The sequence below is a fragment of the Oncorhynchus masou genome, chromosome 24 (assembly GCF_036934945.1).
Source record: "Oncorhynchus masou masou isolate Uvic2021 chromosome 24, UVic_Omas_1.1, whole genome shotgun sequence".
Taxonomy (NCBI): Eukaryota; Metazoa; Chordata; class Actinopteri; order Salmoniformes; family Salmonidae; genus Oncorhynchus; species Oncorhynchus masou.
This window is the reverse complement of record NC_088235.1, coordinates 23,802,494-23,826,630: the sequence shown is the minus strand read 5'-3', so window position 1 is coordinate 23,826,630 and position 24,137 is coordinate 23,802,494. Positions and strand designations below refer to the sequence as shown.

Genomic DNA, 24,137 nt, shown 5'->3' with positions numbered 1-24,137 from the left:
AAAAGCTAACATCTTCAGGTGAATTACCCCAAAAAGGACTTCTGATCACGAAAATTGCGCATCAAAACTTCAAATTTACATATATATGTCGACTAAACTGGCCAAACTAAGTGCAGAATCAAGCTTTAGGATGTTTTTAACGTACAAAACAATTGGCGATTAAATCAAACATAACGAACTCTCTTCAGCCAAGCCGGAAAAAAATACCCTTTTCACAGAGCGCGCACCTGAAAACTCGTGACACCTCAGTATTTTGCCTGCCAAGCAGTCAAAGCTCGTGCTATTTTCTCCGTTCCACGTCTCATTGAAAGACGAGAGCGCGCTGAAGAAATAGAAACTGTTCACAGATCCGTAGCTGGTTGGGAAGGGTGGGGGCGATGACATCAAAGTTGGAGCAACTTTTTTAGGAGAGAGAGAGAGTTTGGGGGAATGGCTGCCCTGTGAGTTCTGCTTTACATACAGACATAATTTGAACGGTTTAAGAAGCTTTAGAGTGTTTTCTATTCAATAATAATTATTATATGCATATATTAGCAATTTTTGACAGTTTTTTTTTAAGTTTACTTTGGGCACACAATTCATCCAAAGGGGGCAGTATTTCCCCGAGCCCCATCAGTTAAGTAAAACTTCAAAAAATGTTGCAAAGAAATTCACTTTATGTCCTGAATACAAAACCATTATGTTTGGGGCATATCCAACAACACGTCACTGAGTATCACTCTTAATATTTTCCAGCATGGTTGTGGCTGCATCATGTTATGGGTATGCTTGTCATCGGCAAGGACTAGGGAGTTTATGATAAAAAGAAACGGAATAGAGCACAGGCAGAATCCTAGAGGAAAACATTAATTCAGCCTGCTTCCAACAGACACTGGGAAACAAATTCACCTTTCAGCAGGACAATAACCTAAAACACAAGGCCAAAAATACACTGAAGTTTCTTACCAAGATGACATTCAAATGTACCTGAGTGGCCTAGTTAGAGTTTTGACTAAAAATCATCTTGAAAAGCTGTTGTAAGACTTGAAAATTGCTTTCTAGCATTGATCAACAACTAACTTGAAAGACCTTGAAGAATAAAAAAAAATTATAATGTGCACATTTTGTACAACCCAGGTGCGCAAAGCTCTTAGAGACTTACCCAGAAAGACTCTGTAATCTCAGCTGTGGATCTGCCAAAGGTGATTCTAACATATGTTGAATCAGGGGTTTGAATACTTATGTAAATCAGATATTTTTGTTTTTGATTTCCAAAACATTTGCAAATATTTCTAAAAACATATTTTCACAGAGACTGCTGACACATCAGCAGCTGCGCTTCAACATAAAATCCTTGGCAGCATAGAATATAATGGGCTGGATATTTCAAAAATGTCATGGGCAGTGGTATGATGGAGCTGCTGACATGAGCAGGGTCTAGTTGGGTGTGCAGGCCAGAATATCCAAAAAAGAGCCGCTTGCTGTTTATGTGCATTGCGCAGCGCACAATCTTAACCTGGCTCTCAACGACTCTGTCGAAAATGTGCCAGAGATTCACTCGTTTTATGATATTGTTGAACTGTTATACACCTACTTCGGGCATAAAGAGGTGGTCAATGTAGAGTGGTGGAGTATATTTGATTTTACGTCAAAAAAATAAAATGGAACTCTAAAACGACTGTGACCCACCCACTGGTCATCTAGATATGAGTCCCTTGCTGCCCTGAGATACAGATATGTGGATGTAAGGAATGCCCTCACCAAGATTGTGCTTTTAAGTGACAAGAAGGATGAGGAGGGATGATACATCAGCACTGAAAAAGTGCTTTTGTAGTCATTCTGCCGATTAAGGTTTTAGAAAATGTGAACGTCGTCTCCAAAATGCTACAGGCCAAAGAGCAGTCAGTCTACTCAAGGACATGATAGAGGTCCTGTCTGGACTCCTTTTTATGACTCTGCCTGCAACAGTAGCCAGTGCAGAGCTCTCCTTTTCCAAACTGAAAATAATTCAAATCATACCTGAGGAGCACTATGGGACAGAAAAGACTGAGTGGGTTGGCCCTTCTGTCCATTGAAAACACCAGGGCCAGGACCATGGATTTGAAAGCCAGTCAACGACTTAGCAGAGTGCAAGGCCAGTTGAATGCCCATCAAATGAGTATGCTTATATTTTTACATGGGAGGCTATCCAGACAGCCTATATAAATCAAGCTTTATTGAGATTAATGTACATTGCTTGCCAATCTACGACTATGCTTGATCTGCCTTTGGAAACCATGTTCTGGTGCTGCTGAGCCATTTCATGGTCATCAAAGCCTATACGTTTAACTAGGCTATAAGAATAATAGTAAGCACATACACATCATATACTGTTAAAAGGCATGCTGCTATTTAAGCAATCTGTTTGAGTGCTCCACTTGATTGATTTGCTGGTGTTTTTGCTTTGGGCCTCTGTGGAAAGCAGATCATTTGAAATACCAGTATGTCAGTTATGCCACCGTGTGTAACTTCCATGAACATGTACTGGGTCATTAGCTGTGATCTATATATCTATGTTTTATAATAGAGGCTATTGCCTATTATTTGCAGATAAAATAGGGTGTTTTTTGACCGCTTTGTGCGTTCGGTGGTGCTGATCGACTTATACGGGTTCATTTCTGACCGCCCCCCGTTCATGGTGCTGAATGTATATTGTGGATTCTCTGGTAACAGCGTCAAATGTGCTCTTGGGTTCAGCTGTTACAATGCTTAGTAATGTTAACACACAGCCTTACTATCAAAATTATTTTAATTAAGGGAAATATGGGCGGTAATAGGGGCCCGTAATTTTTTTGGGCACCAGGGCCCGTCATGATTAAGCTACACTACTGTAGTGGAGGAAACATGAAACGGGTGATGATAGATAGAAAATCAACTAACATCAAAGCAGCTTAAGTACTGATGTTTGCGATTATAACAATGCCACAGGCCCTATGGGAAATTGTTCATGTAGTGATCACTGGTATGTTACATATGTAGGATCTTAATTTGAGCCAGTCTCTTACAGCAGGAGAATAATAGTTGCAACAACGGGAAATGTTAATTATGTGGATTATAATTAATGGATGTATTTGTAGCAGTTGATATGATAATAATCAAGTCAGATTACAATGTGGAAACTTTAGAAGCCTTTATAAATCTCAAATACAGATCTTACATCTGTAAGAGTATTTGGCTGTGAGCCTAATCACAGTAAAGTATTTTGTCATTTGCCATCGCTTTTCCTGTGACAGAAAATACCAACCCTGCCTTTGTCCCTCTTCTCAATTCCATGAATTACTATTTTCAATGTAATAATGTGTACAAGATATCACAAAACTGGAAGAATGTAACGCATTTGAGTGGAATCAGTCCATTCCCTGATGGGTAAACAGGCAGCAGCTTCTTGTGATGGATGCTAACACCGTGAGACTGTGGGTAAAACAAGGGCACTGCACTATGTGAAGTATGAGGGGAGGAAAGGCAGTGGGTAGTGACCTTCCAGGTCTTCAGCTGTAATCCAAGATGTCTACAGGAGTCTTCTTTCATGGTTGGAAACTCACCCGTCATCACTTCACTCTCCAACATGAGAGCTACAAAAGTGGGCTGATTCTATACTGACCACTTCATTTCTTGCATGAGAAGAAGTACCTCTGTTTTAAAAATGAGGTCAAATAAAATGTCATTTAATTTGTCATATGCGCCAAATACAACAGGTGTAGAAAAGATGGGGCTGACAGACATCACAGCTCTGCTTCGAGCGCCTAAGCAACTTGCAGTATTTTGTGTTTTATTTCTTACATTATTAACCCAGAATGTTTTTTGTTTTATTTCATACAGCTGTAAAGAACTTTTGGATATTAGAGTGGTGGTAACTCAACAGCATTCCAACCAGAAATATGACTTTCCAAATGGGATCCTTTGTTTGTACCCCCCAGGGCAATTGAACTAATCCCAGAGGCTGCGCCAAAATGCCTCTGGGATTTATAGTCCAACTCCGGAGATGTGTACATCATCCACCACTTCCGAGTATATTACTCACTAATGTTCTGTCTCAGGACAAAAGACTAAGTACATTTGAGGAAAACACTACCGAAGTTCAACACATTACATAGTAGTCGTGCTGGAAAAACAGTTGGATGTGTTCCAGGTAGCCTTTGAGAACAACAGACGAATACAGGGACATGGTGAGTGAGTTTATCAGGAAGTGTATAGGGGATGCTGTTCCCACCGTGACTATTAAAACCTAAACAAACCAGAAACCGTGGATAATGGCAGCATTCGCACAAAATTGAAAGCAAGATCCACCGCATTTAACAATGGCAAGATGACTGGGAATATTGTTAAATACAGTGTAGTTATTCCCTCCATAAGGCAATGACACAGGAAAACAGTCAGTACAGAGACAAAGTGGAGTCGCAATTCAACGGCTCAGACACAATGTATGTGATAGGGTCTACAGACAATCATGGATTACAAAGGGAAAACCAGCTACGTTGTCGACACCGACGTCTTGCTCCCGGACAAGCTAAAACACCTTCTTCGCCTGCTTTGAGGATAACACAGTACCACAGACACAGCCCGCTCCCAAGGACTGTGGGCTCTCGTTCTCCATGGCCAACGTGAGTAAGATATTTAAGCACATTAACCCTTGCAAGGCTGCCGGCCCAGACGGCATCCCTAGCCACCTCCTAAGAGCACGCGCAGACCAGCTGGCTGGAGTGTTCACAGACATATTCGATCTCTCCCTACCCCAGTCTGCTGTCCCCACTTGCTTCAAGAAGCAAAAAGGTAACTGAACTAAATTACTATCACCCTGTGGCACTCACTTCTGTCATCATGAAGTGCTTGGATAAGCTAGTAAAGGATCATATCACCTCTAGCTTACTGGACACCCTAGACCCACTTCAATTTGCTTACTGCCCCATAGATCCACAGATGATAAAAATCTCCATCACACTGCCCTTTCCCACCTGGACAAGAGGAATGCCTATGTAAGAATGCTGTTCATTGACTATAGCTTAGCCTTCAGCACGCTCCAAACTCTTATTATCGGGGCCCTGGGTCTGAACCCCACCCTGTAAAACTGGGTCCTGGACATCCTGCCCCCAGGTGGTGAAGGTAGGAAACACCACTTTGCTGATCCTGAACACAGGGGCCACACAAGGGTGCATGCTCAGCCCCCTGTACTCCCTGTTCACCCATGATTGCGTGGCCATGCAAGCCTCCGTCTCAATCACCAAGTTTGCAGACAACACAACAGTAGTAGGCCTGAATACCAACAATGATGAGACAGCCTACAGTGAGAAGGTGGAGGGCCATAGTGAATTGGTGCCAGGAAAAAAAAATCCTCTCCCTCAACAAAACGAAGGAGCTGTTCATCCAATTCAGGAAACAGCAGAGGGAGCATGCTTCAAGTTCCTCAGCGTACACGTCACTGACAATCTGAAATGTTCCACCCACACAGACAGTGTGGTGAAGGCGCAACAGCACCTCTTCAACCTCAGGAGACTGAAAATTCAGCTTGGCCCCCAAGACCCACAAACTTTTACAGATGCACAATTGAGAGCATCCTGTAGGGCTGTATAACCGCCTGGAACGGCAACTGCCCAGGCCGCAACCGCAGGGCTCTCCAGAGGGTGGTGCAGTCTGCTCAATGCATCACCAGGGGGACACTGCCTGCCCTCCAAGATACCTACAGCACCCAATGTCACAGGAAGGCCAAAAAGATCAAGAACACCTGAATCACGGCCTGTTCACCCCACTATCATCCAGAAGGTGAGGTCAGTACAGGTGCATCAAAGTTGGGACCGAGATACTGAAAAATAGCTTCTATCCCACCCAATTACTCAAACCTGCAACTTAGAGGCTGCTGCACTACACTAAGGGACACAAATGGCATTTGCTGTGTGATTGATGAAAATCTCAATTTACAAATGTACGGTCACTTACAAGATGTCCACGAAAGTCGACGGCCTCAGGCCGTACCCCAGGGCCAGATCTTCCGGGACGTCATCAAATGAAGTCTCTCGTACATTTAGTTTCCGTTTTATAAAAGTTTTAAATTGGTCATTTTTCACCTATTCCGGAAAATTCCACCAGATGTCAACTGGCTACTAAGTGCAAATGGACAAAACATCACCAATGTTACATGGCCATTTCTCCTAAAGGGAAAATACTTTGAAGACGAAACTTGGTGAGCACAGGTTTGAGCCTAGCAACAAGATGGCATCAAGGACTCAACGCTTTGAGTTATGGCCCATTTTCTGGGATTAAAAGGTCAAAAACAGTCAGAGCGCTAATTTGACCGCTTCACGTTAACTTCTTGAAACTCCCCATCCCGGATCCGGGTTTGTGACTAAAGCCTCAGGCTCATTAGCATAACGCAACGTTAACGATTTCTGAAAATCTCAAATAAAATGAAAATAATGCGTCTGCTCTCAAGCTTAGCCTTTTCTTAACAACACTGTCATCTCAGATTTTCAAAATATGCTTTTGAACCATAGAAATTGACTAATTTGTGTAAGAGTATGCAAAGCTAGCATAGCATTTTGAGTAGCATGTAGCACGCAACGTTTTCACAAAAACCAGATAACCAAATAAATAAAATCATTTACCTTTGAAGAGCTTCTGATGTTTTCAATGAGGAGACTCTCAGTTACATACCAAATGCGCAGTGTTTCCTGAAAGCGTCTGTGTGTAGGAGAAATCGTTCCGTTTTCTACATTGCGTCTGGCTACCGAAACGAACCGAAAATTCAGTCACCTACAACGTAAAACTTTTTCCGGATTAACTACATAATATCGACCGAAACATGGCAAACGTTGTTTGGAAATCAGTCCTCAAGGTGTTTTTTCACATATCTCTTCATTGACATGCAGTTCGTGGAAGCTTGCTTTCCTCTCTGTATCGCATGGAAAAATACTGGCAGGTGACTTTTGCGCACCAATTTCGGCGCAGGACACCGGGCGGACACGTGGTAAATGTGGTCTCTTATGGTCAATCTTCCAATGATCTGCCCACAAATACGTCACAATGCTGCAGACACCTTGGGGAAACGACAGAAAGGGTTGACTCACTCCTCTTGCATTCACAGCCATATAAGGAGACCATGGAAAACAGAGCCTCAAATCCTTGTCATTTCCTGGATGCCATCTCATCTTGGTTTTGCCTGAAGCTCACGTTCTAGGGGACGCACAGAGAATATCTTTGTATTTCTGGACACGTCAGAGTGTTTTCTTTCGAACGGTAGCAATTATATGCATAGTCGAGCATCTTTTTCTGACAAAATATCTTGTTTAAAACGGGAACGTTTTTCATCCAAAAATGAAATAGCGCCCCCATAGATGTAAGAGGTTAATTAAAGTACATGAACCTATGGTGCGAGAAAAAAAAAAAAAAAAAAATTTATTGTAATTTACGAGAAATTGTACAATTGGTGATGGTTAAAGAATTGTATTTTTTTTTCTTCAAAATATATAGATCCAGTTGCGGGGTGTTCAGACTAATCCATTAAGGCGGGTTTCGGAGCACGACCATCTCGAAAATGACAACATTTATAAAAGTCTTTGGGGTAGGCCTAAACATAATATTGGACCTGGAACGCAGCTAGAACGAAGCTACATGTTGAGTTTTCATTATGGTTTAACTTCTTTGATATAGGGGGCGCTCTTTTTATTTGTTTTAAACAAGATATTTTGTCACGAAAAGATGCTCGACACTGACGTTTCCAAAACTGCAAAGAGTCTGAGTGCCCCAGAACTAATGCTACAGGCGAAACCAAGATTGAATTTCATACAGGAAATGCCCCAGATTTTGAATGCGCTGTGTTCCAATGTCTCCTTATATGGCTGTGAATGCGCAAGGAATGAACCTACACTGTCGTTTCCCCAAGGTGTCTGCAGCATTGTGGCGTATTTGTAGGCATATCATTGGAAGATTGACCATAAGAGACTACATTTACCAGGTGTCCTCCGTCAAAATTATTGCGTAATCTCCAGCTGCATGCACATTTCCATTTGGTTCAGAAGAGAAAGGCAACTGCCATGAATGATTTATCATCGAAAAGATGTGAAAAAGACCTTGAGGATTGATTCTAAACAACGTTTGCCGATATTATGGAGTTAATTTGGAAAAAAGTTTGGCATTGTAATGACTGAATTTTCGGGTTTTTCTCTTAGCCAAACGTGATGAACAAAACGGAGCGATTTCTCCTACACAAATAATCTTTTGGGAAAAACTGAACATTTGCTATCTAACTGAAAGTCTCCTCATTGAAAACATCCGAAGTTCTTCAAAGGTAAATTATTTTATTTGAATGCTTTTCTTGTTTTTGTGAAAATGTTGCCTGCTAGGCTTAATGCTATGCTAGCTATCAATACTCTTACACAAATGCTTGTGTAGCTATGGTTGAAAATAATATTTTGAAAATCTGTGATAGTGTTGTTAACAAAAGGCTAAGCATGTGAGCCAATATATTTATTTCATTTCATTTGTGATTTTCAAAAAGTTAACTTTGCGTTATGCTAATGAGCTTGAGGCTGATTACGCTCCCGGATATGGGACTCTCAGATTGCAAATGTCCAGTTTTTCCAAAAAGATTATTTGAGCCTACACGACAGAAAGTGTAGGCTCATTCCTGGCGCATTCACAGCCACATAAGGAGACATTGGAACACAGCGCATTCAAAATCTGGGGCATTTCCTGTATGAAATTCAATCTTGGTTTCGCCTGTAGCATTAGTTCTGAGGCACTCACAGACAATATCTTTGCAGTTTTGGAAACGTCAGTGTTTTCTTTCCAAAGCTGTCAATTATATGCATAGTCGAGCATCTTTTCGTGTTTACATTTTTGGATAATAAAACGTTCGTTTTAAACAAGATATTTTAAGAGCGCCCCCTATATCGAAGAAGTTAATGTAAAGACTTACAACTCATGATTCTGTGAAAGCCTACCACAACATGTATTAACTTTAAGCTTCCTGTGCTTACCGGAATTGCCTCAAATTGGGGTCATAGGGGCTGTTTCGAAGGGTTAAAAAGGTCACATCTTTCCAAAACTTCATATGTGTAAGTAGACAACCCTCATGAACTGGAAATCAGTCATTTCTCCCAACAGATGTCAAATGATATCTTATTGACTCATTGACTTGACGGCTGACTTTTGTCCATTTACATTAAGTTTAAACAGTGATGAACCATCATTCAACCTGACATGCTGAAATCAACACCAATGAGCGATGGAGAGGAACCTGCCCGGCCATCCCGAGTTCAACGGGCCAGTCAATTGGGCATTTCTGCAGTATATTAGAGCATGGTAAATGCCCATTGTAAAATACATTACAAATGGACAGCCGTGCATCTGGTGATTGGAACAGTTAACCAGGAGCAATTTTTTTTTTGAATGCCTTTAGGGGGGTGCAAAGGGTCCACGGCTGGGTAGGGAGCACCCCCCACCCATGCAACCAATATAGGGTGCCCCTGGTCATTTTGAATGTTTATAAAAATATATATTTAAAAAAAAAGTCCCACTTCAAACAAACGCATCAAACAAATAGACTTAGGTTGATTCAGAGCTTAAGAGTGATACATATCATTTGGTCAGTATAACTGCCATTTGGACATGGTTCACTGATTTTGGGTTCAGAAACCGACTTCCTATGATCATATACGGCAAATGGACATAACATCCTGATTTGGCACTTTCAATACTTATATAATGGCATTTGGACACTTATGCCATTTGGCCATGGTTCACTGGCTTTTGACGTATGGTCATATTGCAAATGGACAAAATATAGGCCTTATGGACAAGTCAATAAAACAAGACAAAAATGTGTGTTCATACAGTTGTATAATATATGTATAATTCACACAAAGAAACGGTCCAGAAAGCACTTTAAAAGTTCACATTTTTACCTTTGCGTCCATGTCTAGTAGCAAAATGAAAGTTCACGGTGGAGCACGCTCTCCATCGTTGGGATTTTTGCTGTATGACACTTGGCATTTGCCATTTTCCAGTTGCCATAAGCTTTGAATGAATTGCCGTCCATTTGAGTGGTATTTACGATTGTATTTCGCCCAATGGCAATAAGATGCCATTCATTTGTCCATTTCATGGGTCTTCCCTTACCTAAATACAGTGCATTCGGAAAGTATTCAGACCCCTTGACCTTTTGTTGTTACAGCCTTATTCTAAAATGGATTAAGTAACACTGTATCCTCAATCTACACACAATACCCCAAAATGAGAAAGCAAAAACAGGTATTTAGAACGTTTTGCAAATGTATTTAAAATAAAACAGAAATACTGTATTTACATAAGTATTCAGACCCTTTGCTATGAGACTCAAAATTGATCATCCTTGAGATGTTTCAACACATTGATTGGAGTCCACCTGTGATAAATGCCATTGATTGGACATGATTTGGAGAGAGGCACACACCTGTCTATATAAAGTCACACAGATGACAGTCCATGTCAGAGCAAAAACCAAGCCATGAGTTCGAAGAAATTGTCCGCAGAACTCAGACAGGATTGCAATGAATCGAGATCTGGGGAAGGGTATTTACATTTCTGCAGCATTGAAGGTCCAAGAACAGTGGCGCCCATCCTCCTTAAAATGGAAGAAACTTGAAGCATGGTGGCAACATCATGCTGTGGGGATGTTTTTTAGCGGCAGAGACTGAGACTAGTCAGGATCGAGTTAAAGATGAACGGAACAAATGAGAGATCCTTGATGAAATCCTCCTCCAGATTTCCCCGGACCTCAGACTGGGGTGAAGGTTCACCTTTCGACAGGACAACCCTAATCACACAGTCAAGACAAGTCTGAATGTCCTTGAGTGGCCCAGCCAGGACCCTGACATGAACATCTCTGGAGAGGCCTGAAAGTAGCTGTGGGATATGTATGTACAGTCACGATGGGAACGACGTCGTCAATGCACTTATTGATGAAGCCGGTGACTGAGGTGGTATACTCCTCAATTCCATTGGATGAATCTTAGAACAAATTCCAGTCTGTGCTAGCAAAACAGCATGGCGTCCACATCTGACCAGTTCCGTAATGAGCAAGTCACCGGTGGTGATAGTTGCAAAATCCTGGTAACTTTTCCAAAATTCCAACCTAGATTTCTGGAAAAAGTGGGAAGACTTCTGGCGTTAGGAGGGAATAATGACTAAATCCTTCAACTGGGATTTCTACACATTTTACAACCCTAGTTGAGAGGGCTAGATAAACAAAACCAAATATTAGGTTTAAAAAGCAGCAGTTTACTATGACTATTATATCAATGCAAAATGTCAAAATCTTTTTAGCAACCAAACAAAAACAACAAGGCTCCAAGGCAAAGAAACATCCTAAATTGTTTAAGATCAGTCATGTCAATCAGTCACATGCTTACTGAGGTGTACCATACAGTGTTGTCTGAAATTGAATTTTAAGAATGCCCGTCTGTGGTAAGCCTACCATTTGTAAAACACCAAAAAAACTAAACAAAGCCCGGACAGGGACAAAAAGATGTTGGCTCGTGCTTACTGGGGTGTAACCTAACACGTCGGCCCACAATGGATTATCTTTTTACTAGGCAGGTCAGTTAAGAACAAATTCTTATTTACAATGACAGACTACCCTGGCCAAACCCTAACGACGCTGGGCCAATTGTGCACCGCCCTATGGGACTCCCAATCACAGCCGGTTGGGATACAGCTTGGAATCGAACAAGGGTCTGTAGTGTGCAACGTGTTAACAGTGGGAAATGCAGAAGTATTTTATTTTTCACTATGATCAGCTTGTCAAAAATGAACAAACTTGAAACCACTGCTCATGATAAATGGGGTGAAAACTCCTGGACAAGCGTGACTATCCATTCCATATTGGCCATTTTACTTTGACCTGTCTTGTTTACGTGACAGCGCGATTTTTATTTTATTTGATTGAGGCTATTTGATGGGAGAAATCTGCATGATGTTAAGTCTCATTACATCGTCATACATTTTTTCCTCGAACAGAACCGAGCTCCTAGTGCAGGTGTTATTATATTATGGCCACAGAGCGAGAGTTCAGAATTTGCATTCTCTTTAATAACACACCAACCAAATACAAGAAGAGATCTCACATTACTCTTTCATGCACTGTACATTTTTACTTCCTCTCTTCAGTATTTATTATACTCTTCAAGGCAGACACTGGACCATTTAAACATATCTATTAAGATTGTAAATAGCTACATGCAGTTCAACATTAATCAATGGTCTTGACTATAGCTCTAATGGTGTTAGTGTTATGCTGTGATGAGGAATACACTAAATAAAATAGTGAAATGCATAGAAATCCCCCATAGGTAGGAGCTTTCAATTTGGTTTCTTTCATTAAGTCTACATACTAAATAGTCATAGACATGTTATTAACATGATAAAACATGTACTTCAGTGTGGCAGAAACTGCAGCTTGTCAAACTTCAAAAGTGAATCGGAACATTTGTATCACAACTGCAGACCTCTGTCCATTTTCTCCCACGTGGCAAGGCTAATACTATAAATCATGTCCTCAATTCTGCCTTGATCAGGTTAGAGTACGCTGCCTCAGAGCTTGCTTGCCCTTCTTTGAATTATCTATATAATGTAATCAGATATAAAAACTTACATCAATTTTGATCTGGCTGCAATGCCCTACTAGTTGTTACAGTACTCTGTCCAAGAGGCAGGTTGGTATCTAACGTGTTTACTGGTCGTACATATACTATAAATACAAACAGATGAACATGGCTTGGCCTTACAGTGAGAGAGAAGACAACCCAGATCTAAGTCAATGCAGTCATTTCTCTCTTGTTCTCCATCCTTGAACTCTGTCTAAAACAGAGGAAATCAAATGGAACAATGGCAAGACATTCTAATACTGACATTCCAACCAAAAACGACTGCTCCATCACCCTAACTCCAACGCTCCTTTTAGCTGAACAATCACAGTTGACTGTTTTTCTAAAGCTTTCATTTAAAACAAATCTAAATCATGTCTCTATAAACCGAAGCAGTTAGGCACATTATTGAAGTCTACTTCTCACCCTGACGTTTATAGTTACTTCATAAGTCAAGTCATTTGACTGTAAAATGAAAATGGCTATCAGTAATAGGAATGGGAAATACATAGCACCATTTGTTGAAAAAAAAAAAAAAAAGTTAAACATCTAAGCCATTATTTGGATGTTACCACTTAGTTTTTGTAAAGCAAGCTCAGTTACACAAAATCCTTCTAGCTCTCTATTTTATACATGCACTTTGGTGAAAACTGTTCAAAAACACAGCATCTAATTATTTCATCATTACAAACATATTTATCAGCTAAAACAAAGCTTGTTTGAATATCTGACGGAGCAACAACAATACTATGTACACATATGTAAAGTGTTATAAATAGACTTTAAACCATAGATACTATATACAGCTTCAAATTCTGACAGTATTGTTTCATCATGTGTTACCTCCCAGTACGATGAAGACCTGGGTGAAGACGGCTGTGGACCCAGTCAGAAACCAGTCCTCAAGCTTCTGACTCTACTCTCCTGGGGGGGGGGGATTGTTAATGCTGAGAGTGGGGTGGAGGTTAGGGAACAGGGGTCTTATTCCCGTTTTCTCAAGATGACATAGATGAGTCCGCTGATCAGGGCCAGAGGGAAGGCCACCCAGGCCATGATGTAGGCCCAGCCAAAGGCCTCTGAATCAGGCACCCACTCAGGACTCATCACCGTATAGATCACTGCTCCACTCATCACAAACAGACCTAGAGGAGAGGAAAATATGAGAAGAGAAGGAGGAGATCAGGAGATGAAGGGGAGGGGGTCGAATTCTTAAGATAAAATTCTTGTGTGTCACGCCATCACAATCTGCAATGCTTCATGGAAGTTGTCCTAGAATGAACCATGTTGGGCAGCAGTAGAGGAGAGGTGGGGTGATTAGGGTCCATACTTCCCAAATGGATTCCCCCAGCCAATTGTTTCGTCACACTGTCATGGTTCCTATTGAACTACAAACATGCCTCTGTTAGATTCCTCACTTCCTCATCTAAAGCCCTGGCCTGCTTCCAAGTTACAAGAGAACCCAGCCCTGCCCACTGTAAACTGGCATGACACAGTCTCTGTTGCTGTTAAGTTAATTGTTGTTCACCCACTACGTTTTCAGTCTTGAAATTTCCAGTTGTGTGAGTGTCTGTGCCCACTGGCCTTTCATTTAATTATTATTATTTCACCTTCATTTAACCAGGTAGGCCAGTTGAGAACAAGTTCTCATTTACAACTGCGACCTGGCCAAGATAAAGCAAAGCAGTGTGACAAAAACAACAGAGTTACACATGGAATAAACAAACGTAGTCAGTCAATAACAATAAAAAAAGTGTATACAGTGTGTGCAAATGAAGTAAGGAGGTAAGGCAATAAATAGGCCAATTGTGGCAAAGAAATTTACAATTTCCACTGGAGTGATACGTACAGATGAGAATGTGCAAGTAGAAATACTGGTGTGAAAAAAAAAGAGCAGAAAAACAAAAACGGGGATGAGGTAGGTAGTTCATTGGATGGGCTATTTACAGATGGGCTGTGTACAGCTGCAGCGATTGGTAAGCTGCTCTGACAGCTGATGCTTAAAGTTAGTGAGGGAGATATAAGTCTCCAACTTTAGTGATTTTTGGAATTCGTTCCAGTCATTGGCAGCAGAGAACTGGAAGGTAAGGCAGTGTTGGCATTGGGGATGACCAATGAAATATACCTGCTGGAGAGTGTGCCACGGGTGGGTGTTGCTATGGTGACCAGTGAGCTGAGGTAAGGCAGAGCTTTACCTAGTGAAGACTTATAAATGACCTGGAGCTAGTGGGTTTGGAGACGAATATGTAGCGAGGACCAGCCAACGAGAGGAGCATACAGGTTGCAGTGGTGGGTACTATATGGGGATTTGGTGACAAAACGGATGTCACTGCGATAGACTACATCCAGTTTGCTGAGTATGGTGTTGGAGGCCATTTTGTAAATGACGTCGCCAAAGTCAAGGATCCGTAGGATAGTCAGTTTTACGATGGTACGTTTGGCAGCATGAGTGAAGGAGGCTTTGTTGCAAAATTGGAAGCCGATTCTAGATTAAATTTTGGATTGGAGATGCTTAATGTGAGTCTGGAAGGAGAGTTTACAGTCTAGCCAAACACCTATGTATTTGTAGTTGTCCACATACTCTAAGTCAGAAGCGTCCAGAGTAGTGATGCTCGTCAGAAGGGTGCAGGCAGCAATTGGTTGAAAAGCATGCATTTTGTTTTACTAGCATTTAAGAGCAGTTGAAGGCAACGGAAGGAGTGTTGTATGGAATTGAAGCTCATTTGGAGGATTGTTAACACAGTGTCCAAAGAAGGGCATGGTCTACAGTGCCAACCTGGGAGATTAGAAAGTGCTACCAATGGTGAACACAATAGACCAGAAGAGGTGCCAGAATACAAGAGACCCTATTCAACTGACAGACAATATCAGTGCACTGACAGACAACGCAGAAGCTGTTTGTTGCAACACTTTCTGTGAAAGTCCACTCCGGTGCGGCGGGTGCATAGTCTGGATGTTTAGTGAACTGCTGGTGTATTGCTTGAATATAACAAGAAGCCTTAGGACCCTTTATACAGTGTAAACTTCTGAATAGGTCTGTTTCAGTTGAGTTTTCCTGAATGACATAATGGGAACTTACTGGCGAGGATCTGGAAGACTCCAGTGAGGAAGAAGCGGCCTCCCTTTTGAAGGGTGAAGAGCTGACAGAAGAACAGGAAGAGAGAGATGAAGCTGAAGATTATGGACAGGATCATCAGGGCCTGCACCGCCTGGATCCACACTGCAGGGAAGAGAGGGGGAGATTGACTGACAATTATACAAGCAATAAGGCCTGAGGGGGAGGTGTGCATGTTCAACACATCACGGCTAAGGGCTGTTCTTAGGCATAACGCAACGCAGAGCTACAGAGGACCACACAGGACACATGGACTATACATGGCTATGCAGTATATACAGTTGAAATCAGAAGTTTACATAAGTCTGTTGGAGTCATTAAAACTAGTTTTTCAACCATACCACAAATTTCTTGTTAACAAACTATAGTTTGAGTAAGTGTATGTAATCTTCCGACTTCAACTATATGAATTGGCTATACATGGATACATGCATTGGACTCACAACTATACATCAGACTTCACTTTCTATTTACAGCAACATAGAAACCCAATCATGCAGAGTTCGCAACACTAAAGAAAGGACTTTAATGAGAATGGAGATCAGTGAAATGAAAGGGAATAAGCCCTGTTTAGTTACCGGGAACACTTAACCCATAAAAGTCAGGGGAGGGGTTCTACTAAGCTGTATGGAATTGTTTTACCAATTGTCATACCAAGGATCATTTTGCAAGACCCCTTGAAGTATACATTATGATTTGTTTAAAAAAAAGTGACCTATAGGCCTATACAAACCACTGAATAACATTCACTAAAAATGGAACAGATGAAAGAGGAAACATTTGCATTCATTTTTTTTTTTTTTTACACGTATTTAACCCCTTATTATTGGCACTATATACAGTGTCCATATATACACACTTCCAATAACTTTTTCAACTGGTACCAGGGGACATTCAGATGAATATGGGTATCCTAGAGCAAAACAGAGTCTCTCACCTTTGCACAGAGGGGTCATATACGTGTGTAGCCCAAACAGACAGAACTTGGCAGATTCTGATTCGTCTGAAGTCGGTACAGCCAATATGCTTGTGGGGGTTGTAGAGAAAAATGGAGAATACCATCGTGTTCGTGAGTCTCATTTGTAGCCGCTACAGATTTGTTACAAGACATTTTTTCAGGATGTCTCATGGTCTGACAACCACAACTCTAGCTCACCTTTCACCGAAGATGCAACATCTGGATTGACAAGTATCCAATGCAAAAAAAAAAAAGATCAAGCTTAAAATGACTGTTTTTAACGGGGATTTTTTTGTATTACGCTGATTACATTTCCAACGAATGTCAACCACAATAATGGTACCTAGGTGTCCTGTTCCTGAAAGCATTGTAGGCTACTCAATAATACAAATAGGCCCTTAAGACACTGTAGAAGATATTGATGGTCTGGTTACTATACTGCTGTTCTAAGGCCAGGTTACTACAGCACAGAACGCCCTGTTAACCCATTATAGTAACCTGAAATGACAGCCAGGGACTTTGAGCAGTAGCGTTGCGTGGGTAAAAGCCATTTTACAACCGGTGTTGTGATAATTGTGTTGTTTGCTCTATAACCTGTTAGGCCTTTATAGAGGCAAAGCATAGTCCACAAAGCACATTGCATGTAAACATGACCTATAGCATTGTCACGCAAGTCAAGTGTATCCAAAAGGGATTTGGACTTGTGGTTTTACATCATTAATGTATCCTACATTTCGGAATACTAAACTATTGATTTAGAACCACGGAGAGTTACCGCAAGACACAAAGAAAAATGGTGCTGCCTCCACTAATCCAGCATGATTTCAACATGCTTAGTCCAATAGTGACAACTAAAAGATACCAAAATCAATTTAGTCCAATCAATGTAAGCCAACTATGATGAGGCTGTCCATGAAACTGATTCATGTGTGCAAAAATGTTGACTCACCCTACTTGTAGAGAAACGGCAATGCCATCCTCTTTCATGTTGCCTAAACGGTCGAGGACTGTCATACAGCACACACGGTTTGTTGTCCTCGGCTACCTGGCTAAAATGCTTGCTCGCTAGCCTAACTCCCTTTCATGGAAAACTAGTTAGCTAGTAAAAATTAATAAATAAAATAATAAAACTTAGATTTCTACACCTGTTGAACTTCCATGCCCTCAATCCAGGGGCACAATGTAAACATTAATGATTGGATCAGAATTGCTGTTATAATCATTGGCCAGTACAGAGAATTATGTAAAACCAAAAGGTCCAAATCCCTATTAGCTAGCTAGGTCACCAGACGACAACAGAACAATTCAAGTTTTGTCCATGACGTTTGGCTTATAAAGTGATGCGATTGGTGTGAAGCCAAATCCAGTGGCTTCCCTTACATTGATTGGACTAAATTGATTTTGGTATATTTTAGTTGTCACTGTATTGGACTAAGCATGTTGAAATCATGCTGGATTAGTGAAGGCAGCACCATTTTTCTTTGTGTCTTGTTTTAGCACTCCAAGCACAGCACTGTCTGGAATGCCTGGACTTCCACGCAGCTCTATTTCTTGTCAGAGGGTCATGCATGTAGCCTGCATACACTCTCAGGTTTCCTAAGGCATCTCTCCATCTAGCTCGCCAAAGCCATTTCTCACATCTCTCTCCCTTTCACTTCACGTTTAGCTGTGTCTGCTGCTGTCACTACCCATGCCACAACATGTTGTTTTCTGCTGGAGCGCTACCAAAGTATTTACCTCTACAGAGCCAAACAGAAATGTATTATTGGACTACGTAGAAATATATTCTACATCAAGTAACACATGGAAGTAGCAAAATTAGATTTCAAACATAAAAATGACACCTTATGGAACAGCGGGGACTGTGAAGCAACACAAATGTAGGCACAGACACATACACATGTTCACATGGATTTTGTGATGTAGATATGTGGTAGTAGAGTAGGGGCCTGAGGGCACACAATGAGTTGTGAAATCTGTTGAGAATGTATTATAAAAATCATTACATATCTGCCTTAATTATTTTGGACCCCAGGAACAGTAGTTGCTGCCTTGACAGGAAATAATGGGGATCCTTAAAAATTACAGATACCAAGGACACTGTACCATAGTCAAGTAGGAAGATAAGGTTCCAGTATACACCATGCATCCTCCATGTCTCAGGTACTAAACTTACTGTGGATGCTTCTTTTTAAACAGTATTTAATTCATCTCAAATCCAGTGGTTTTTGAGACCCTGCTCAGGATTCTTCAGCATCACGAATTGGTTAAGAAACCTCCAAATGAATGCTTGTGGCTCAGACATAGTCCAGTCCACAGCAGACACTTTACTAATTTAGAACTGTTTGTTCAGTCGACAACAATTGGTAGATTGTTTATACGTCTCCCATGATGCACCTGAAGCTTTCCAGGAAACTAATACATCTTGTCATGAGAGGTTTGGGGAAACAGGGTTTGATGGATTCAGAGAGAAATAAAGAAATAGCCAACAATACTATCAAACCAATCCACTGTATAGCAAAACAACAAACTATTTATATCCATGAAAGCTTTACATAAAACCAAATCAACTCTCATAGTAAGGCTAACGATACATTAATGTATATGACACAATTTATGGGCCTAAACATGATAACATGTTGCATGATACTTCGTTGTTCGGCACTTTGTTTTACATCAGGGTTCTATAAATATATCCTATACGGTTGATAAACAGACATGTTCTCTTCCTTCCGCTCTTCTTGTCTTGTACCAGAAGGCTGTGACGTTGTGCTATGGGGCATTTCCTGGGGTGAGGTGTGGTCCTTGGGCCCACAATATCTACCATAATAAGAGTCCCTGTTGTGCTTGTGTCTACGGTCATTTCCATTCTACGCTCAATGGTTAGAATACATAACCCATACAACATGTTACACTGTACTCTATGTTATAGAATTCATTCAAAATAGACATTTCTCACAGAAAAATCAAGAGGAAAATTAAGAATTGTTCTTAGTTTGTTGAGTCCTGACTATCCTGAGGCACAAGGCCATATCTGCTATACATGTCATGTTAATGTCTCGCTTCATCTGACAGATTGAAGTGCCACACTGTGGCTACAGTCGAGATCAGACCAGCTGGTGTATGTCCAGTACACGTAATAACTAACATGCAGTAAGAAGTTAATGTGGACATTGCTTAACTGTAATTAGTGAAACAAACTAAGGACTGGAATCCCATTTCATGGGCAAAGTCAGGTCAAGTACAAACATCATGGGGAAAACATACCAATCCCCACATGGAATATAGACTATGCATAACTACATAACTCCTAATAGCAAGATTCAAAATAAAAAGGCCATCCAGTGTGCGTGACCATTGGTGGTGCCTCCATCCCACCCTCATGTTTAGCGAACCCAGTCATACAAGTTGTACTGATTGGCTAGGTCGGGCCGGGCCCCGTGCACATGAGTAGACTCCACCATCTTCCCCTCAACCCCTACCGCCTTTCCCTCGACCCCTACAGAACACATGAGAGAGAAAGAATCTGCTGCCTGTCTCACTAACAAAACACACTGGGGCCTGAGTCTGACCCGCTCATTTTAGACGTCACCAGGCAGCTATCTACAGCCTGTTGGGCTTGAGACTAGTGTAGTAATGGATCTCAAAAGGTAATACATTAAACTATTGAACACAAGTTCTATAGTATTACATTGCCTCTAGAACCAAGTTTTAATGGCGTCAGACAGAGGCTCTGCATCTGTCCTCTTGCTCCTAGACCTTAGTGCTGCTGGTGATACCATTGATCACCACATTATTTTGGAGAAATTGGAAACCCAAATTGGTCTACACTGATAAGTTCTGCGTTTTTGCGTGGGGTTTTAGACTGGGTTTCTGTACAGCACTGACAGCTGATGTAAGAAGGGCTTTATAAATTAATATGATTGATTGAGGTTTCTGCTAATTGTAAAATATTCTAATCCATATCATAACTTCTAATTTAATATTGTTTGTCGTTGCAGTGTTTCCCTCCAACCCCTATTGACTCTGGTCTGAATCTGTCTCAGACATAAAACACAGCTGCTTGGTCTCTGGTTTTGTTAATGATCTCGCTGTATACAGGATCTGATACATGGGTGTGACCAGAGCTGTCAGCACACTGTTCTGTATGGGGTGGTCCAAGGACTCCCTGTCACACACGCACACACACACACACAATGCTGCTCAGATCTAACACTTTACAATACCCTTAAAAAGACCAATACATGCCTGAATATGGACATCACACCATGACTATTTATATGGAGTTTCACATTCTCACCCGTAGATGGCAGTAGGGTCTCATTGGAACCTGATTCCCATTAGGGGCATGGTTAACATTAGTGTGAGTGGGATTTCAGGGCCTAAGCCAGTTATTGTTAATCACACTTGAAGTCTTCCCACGTTTTACTATCTAGGATCTTACAGTCAACCAACAGTGCAACAAGAAAATCACAACCAGTTTGGTGTCAAATGCACTAATATTCAGAATACCCCATTTATAGGATCTACAAATAGATATCTACAGTATATCCTTCAAAATAAGTTCACTATTGGACAATAGGAGGCATCAGCAGCATCATGCAGAATGAGATGACTTTCTGAAAAAAACCTAGCCACTGCAGCAGATGTGCATTCAGTCTCTCTATTTTACCTCCAGTGTTGGCCGGGTCACAGTGGTATCCTCCATTGGTTGTAGAACAGTTATTCCAGAGGTCTGAGCTGCTAGTGGACCCTGTCGTCCAGGCCTAGAGGATAAACAGAGCTGCTATTATCGAGAGAACACTGCAGCCTGATAGAAAACCCCTACACATAGCAGAGATGTCAACGCTTTAAGACTGCTTTTTTTTACTGTTTTGATTCATTTTCAGAAATTATTGATAATGAGCTTTACTTACGTTGACAATTGTTGACACAAATAGGAGGACGAGGGCTGCAATGTGCAGGACGACGATTCCCAGTAGTAGGAGCAGCATCTTGTCAGAAGGAGCTAAATGAGAAAAGAAAGAGGCGCAGTCAGTTTCTGAAGGTCTCTCTCCAGTTCTGTGGGACTGGGACATGGGTGTGTCACTGCAGGATTTGTAATGCCCTGCATTCAACACAGAACAGCGCCTTCTCTGAAACTTGATCTGCACAGTGGAATGTCTATTGGAGAGGAATTTAAAAAAGGAGAACATGTTTATGTCCAACTGATATTCAACTTGTATACATGAAGTAAAGTTTAGCTGAACATTTTGTTAATGTTTAAAATGGAATAGTCGCTTATGCATGTCCACTAGAAATTAACAAGTGTATACCTACAATATTTTTAGAGTAGCACGGCATTAATCACACCGTTAGTAAGTTTCCCTGCTTTCCTTAATGAGAAAAACACTTTAATAGGCAGGTTGTTGTTTCCTCCATGTAGCATGATAACCAAATCAATCTAGGTTAGAACAGGACAGCTTTCACACAGCACTGCAGGTCCAGTTGGACCTAAAACATGTTCCACTAAACCAGAGATAAGTGGACATTATCAACAGCACTGTGTAGGCTACTTCCTAAATGATTTATGCCAGTTGGTGTGTATATGTTGCATGTGAATTCTCAATAGGTGCTCATGAATTATAAATAAACAATTCGACTCCATCTAGCAAAATATTAAATAACAGACCAGAAAAGGCTACTGTATGTCGACACGCTGATAGTCGATATGTAAAATTAACATATCCATCCGTCAAACATGTTTTTATGGATATTATAGCTACTAGGAAAATAAACCAAGTATTTCCCCTGCCTGCGAGAAGATCGCAGTAACTTAAATTTTAATGAGGAAAGGCCGCTTCGTTTTGGAGTTCCGTTCGTGCCATATATTCCATACGCATGTGATTATTTAATCTACCGAAAAAGTTCACCACAGTTGGAAGCAAAGACAACTTACTTAGTGCTACTGCAGAGTGACTATAATTCCACCAAAAAAAAATGGTTTTCCGAAGAAAAGCGCGCAAAGCAAGTTTCACCGAGTCCAACAACTGTTCCAATTTCTTCCGACTAGATTGATGTGAAGGGCAGCGCTGCAGTTATAAAGTATCTCATTATGGAAGAACAACGCCCATCGGTGCGTCGCTACGTCAGGGAGTGCCCCTCTGTGATAGGATTTCCGATACATCGTTTGGAAGTCAAGTACATAATTACACAACAGGAAAGCAGTCTGGAAGTTACTCACTCACTGTGCTTGGAAGTTATTTCATGACACATTGTTTGCTTGAATACATGGATACCATGAACACATACATATCGAGGATAATGTATTAATATATCTCTGGATGGTATTCCTTAGAATAATTTCCCCTAAATGTTATGGAACTATTATTTACATGTATATAGTTCACACACATAATTAAATTGATAACTCCAGTCAATATTGATATGTGATATATTGAATAGGCTTAAATAAAATCCAAATGTGAACACTGATGAGCTACAAAGATATATATTTTTAACATCAAATATTAGTTATTGTTGGCCTTTGAACTTTATTACAGCTTTAATACACCTCATCCTTTATCTCATGTTGAATTGAGAGAGGTCGGGTGGATATAACGTTGTTACTGTACAGTACAGTGAGGTATGTTGGAAGTGCTCCAAAGTGATTAAATACTGGGAAATGAGGCACACAAACAACGTTGGTTCGCAGAATGGGAACAAGCCTCTCTCTCGTTTCTAGTCCACAGTGTGGTCGGCTCTGTGATTGACTCACCCCATCATACAGCATGTGCGAAAGTGTGGACGAGTGGGTATGACCCAGCCGTAGCGCAGCGTCTGGGCGATGTAGGCCTGCTGGAGAGGAGAGATAGGGCAGGGATAGCCCCAGATCTTCTGTTGACATGACTCATTCAGCTGGGGGCCCATAGGGCTCTGGTCAAAAGTGGTGCATGATGTAGGAATTAGGGTGCCATTTGAGATACAGCCAGGATCTGGGGTTATCCTTTGTTTGACATGAATCATTCAGCTTGGAGCAGGGAGTGTGTTCTAAAATCCGTAGGCATGGATTCTACTCTTCTGTGTACAGGGAAGTTTACAGGTGCAGATACAGATAACAGGGTAATAAAGTACTGGCTGTGAAGAGCAGTGGGGAGTCAAAACAAAACTTTAGCAGCCTTATTCCTGTACACAGATTAAACTCAATTTCCTGGACTGGAGATTCTCCATTCAGGAGGAGTAGAAACAGGACCAAAAACTCTCTCTAAAACAACCAGTAGCACACTACAGCACTAAGACCTACTGGATGCTCATTCACCGTGAGTGACAGGCTGAATTCTGCAGTCATGTGAAATACATATTCTAGAAATTCTACCGTGTAAGGGTCTTTGTGGTCCAGATTAGACTCATAAAATATACACACTTCAGCACTCAATGGTCAGTCGTTAGGCCTATA

At 41.1% G+C, this 24,137-nt stretch overlaps 1 protein-coding gene across 1 annotated transcript; it reads right to left on the bottom strand.

Moving 5' to 3' along the window:
• Positions 1 to 12,056: 12,056 nt before the first annotated feature.
• On the bottom strand, positions 12,057 to 22,774 carry LOC135511922 (peripheral myelin protein 22-like). Its single transcript, XM_064933442.1, has 5 exons — positions 22,641 to 22,774; positions 21,619 to 21,710; positions 21,375 to 21,468; positions 15,709 to 15,849; positions 12,057 to 13,774 (listed from the first exon to the last, which is right to left on the bottom strand). Exons 2-5 carry the CDS (start codon positions 21,694 to 21,696, stop codon positions 13,614 to 13,616), a joined length of 474 nt encoding a protein of 157 aa, XP_064789514.1. The 5' UTR covers positions 21,697 to 21,710; positions 22,641 to 22,774; the 3' UTR covers positions 12,057 to 13,613.
• Positions 22,775 to 24,137: the final 1,363 nt, after the last annotated feature.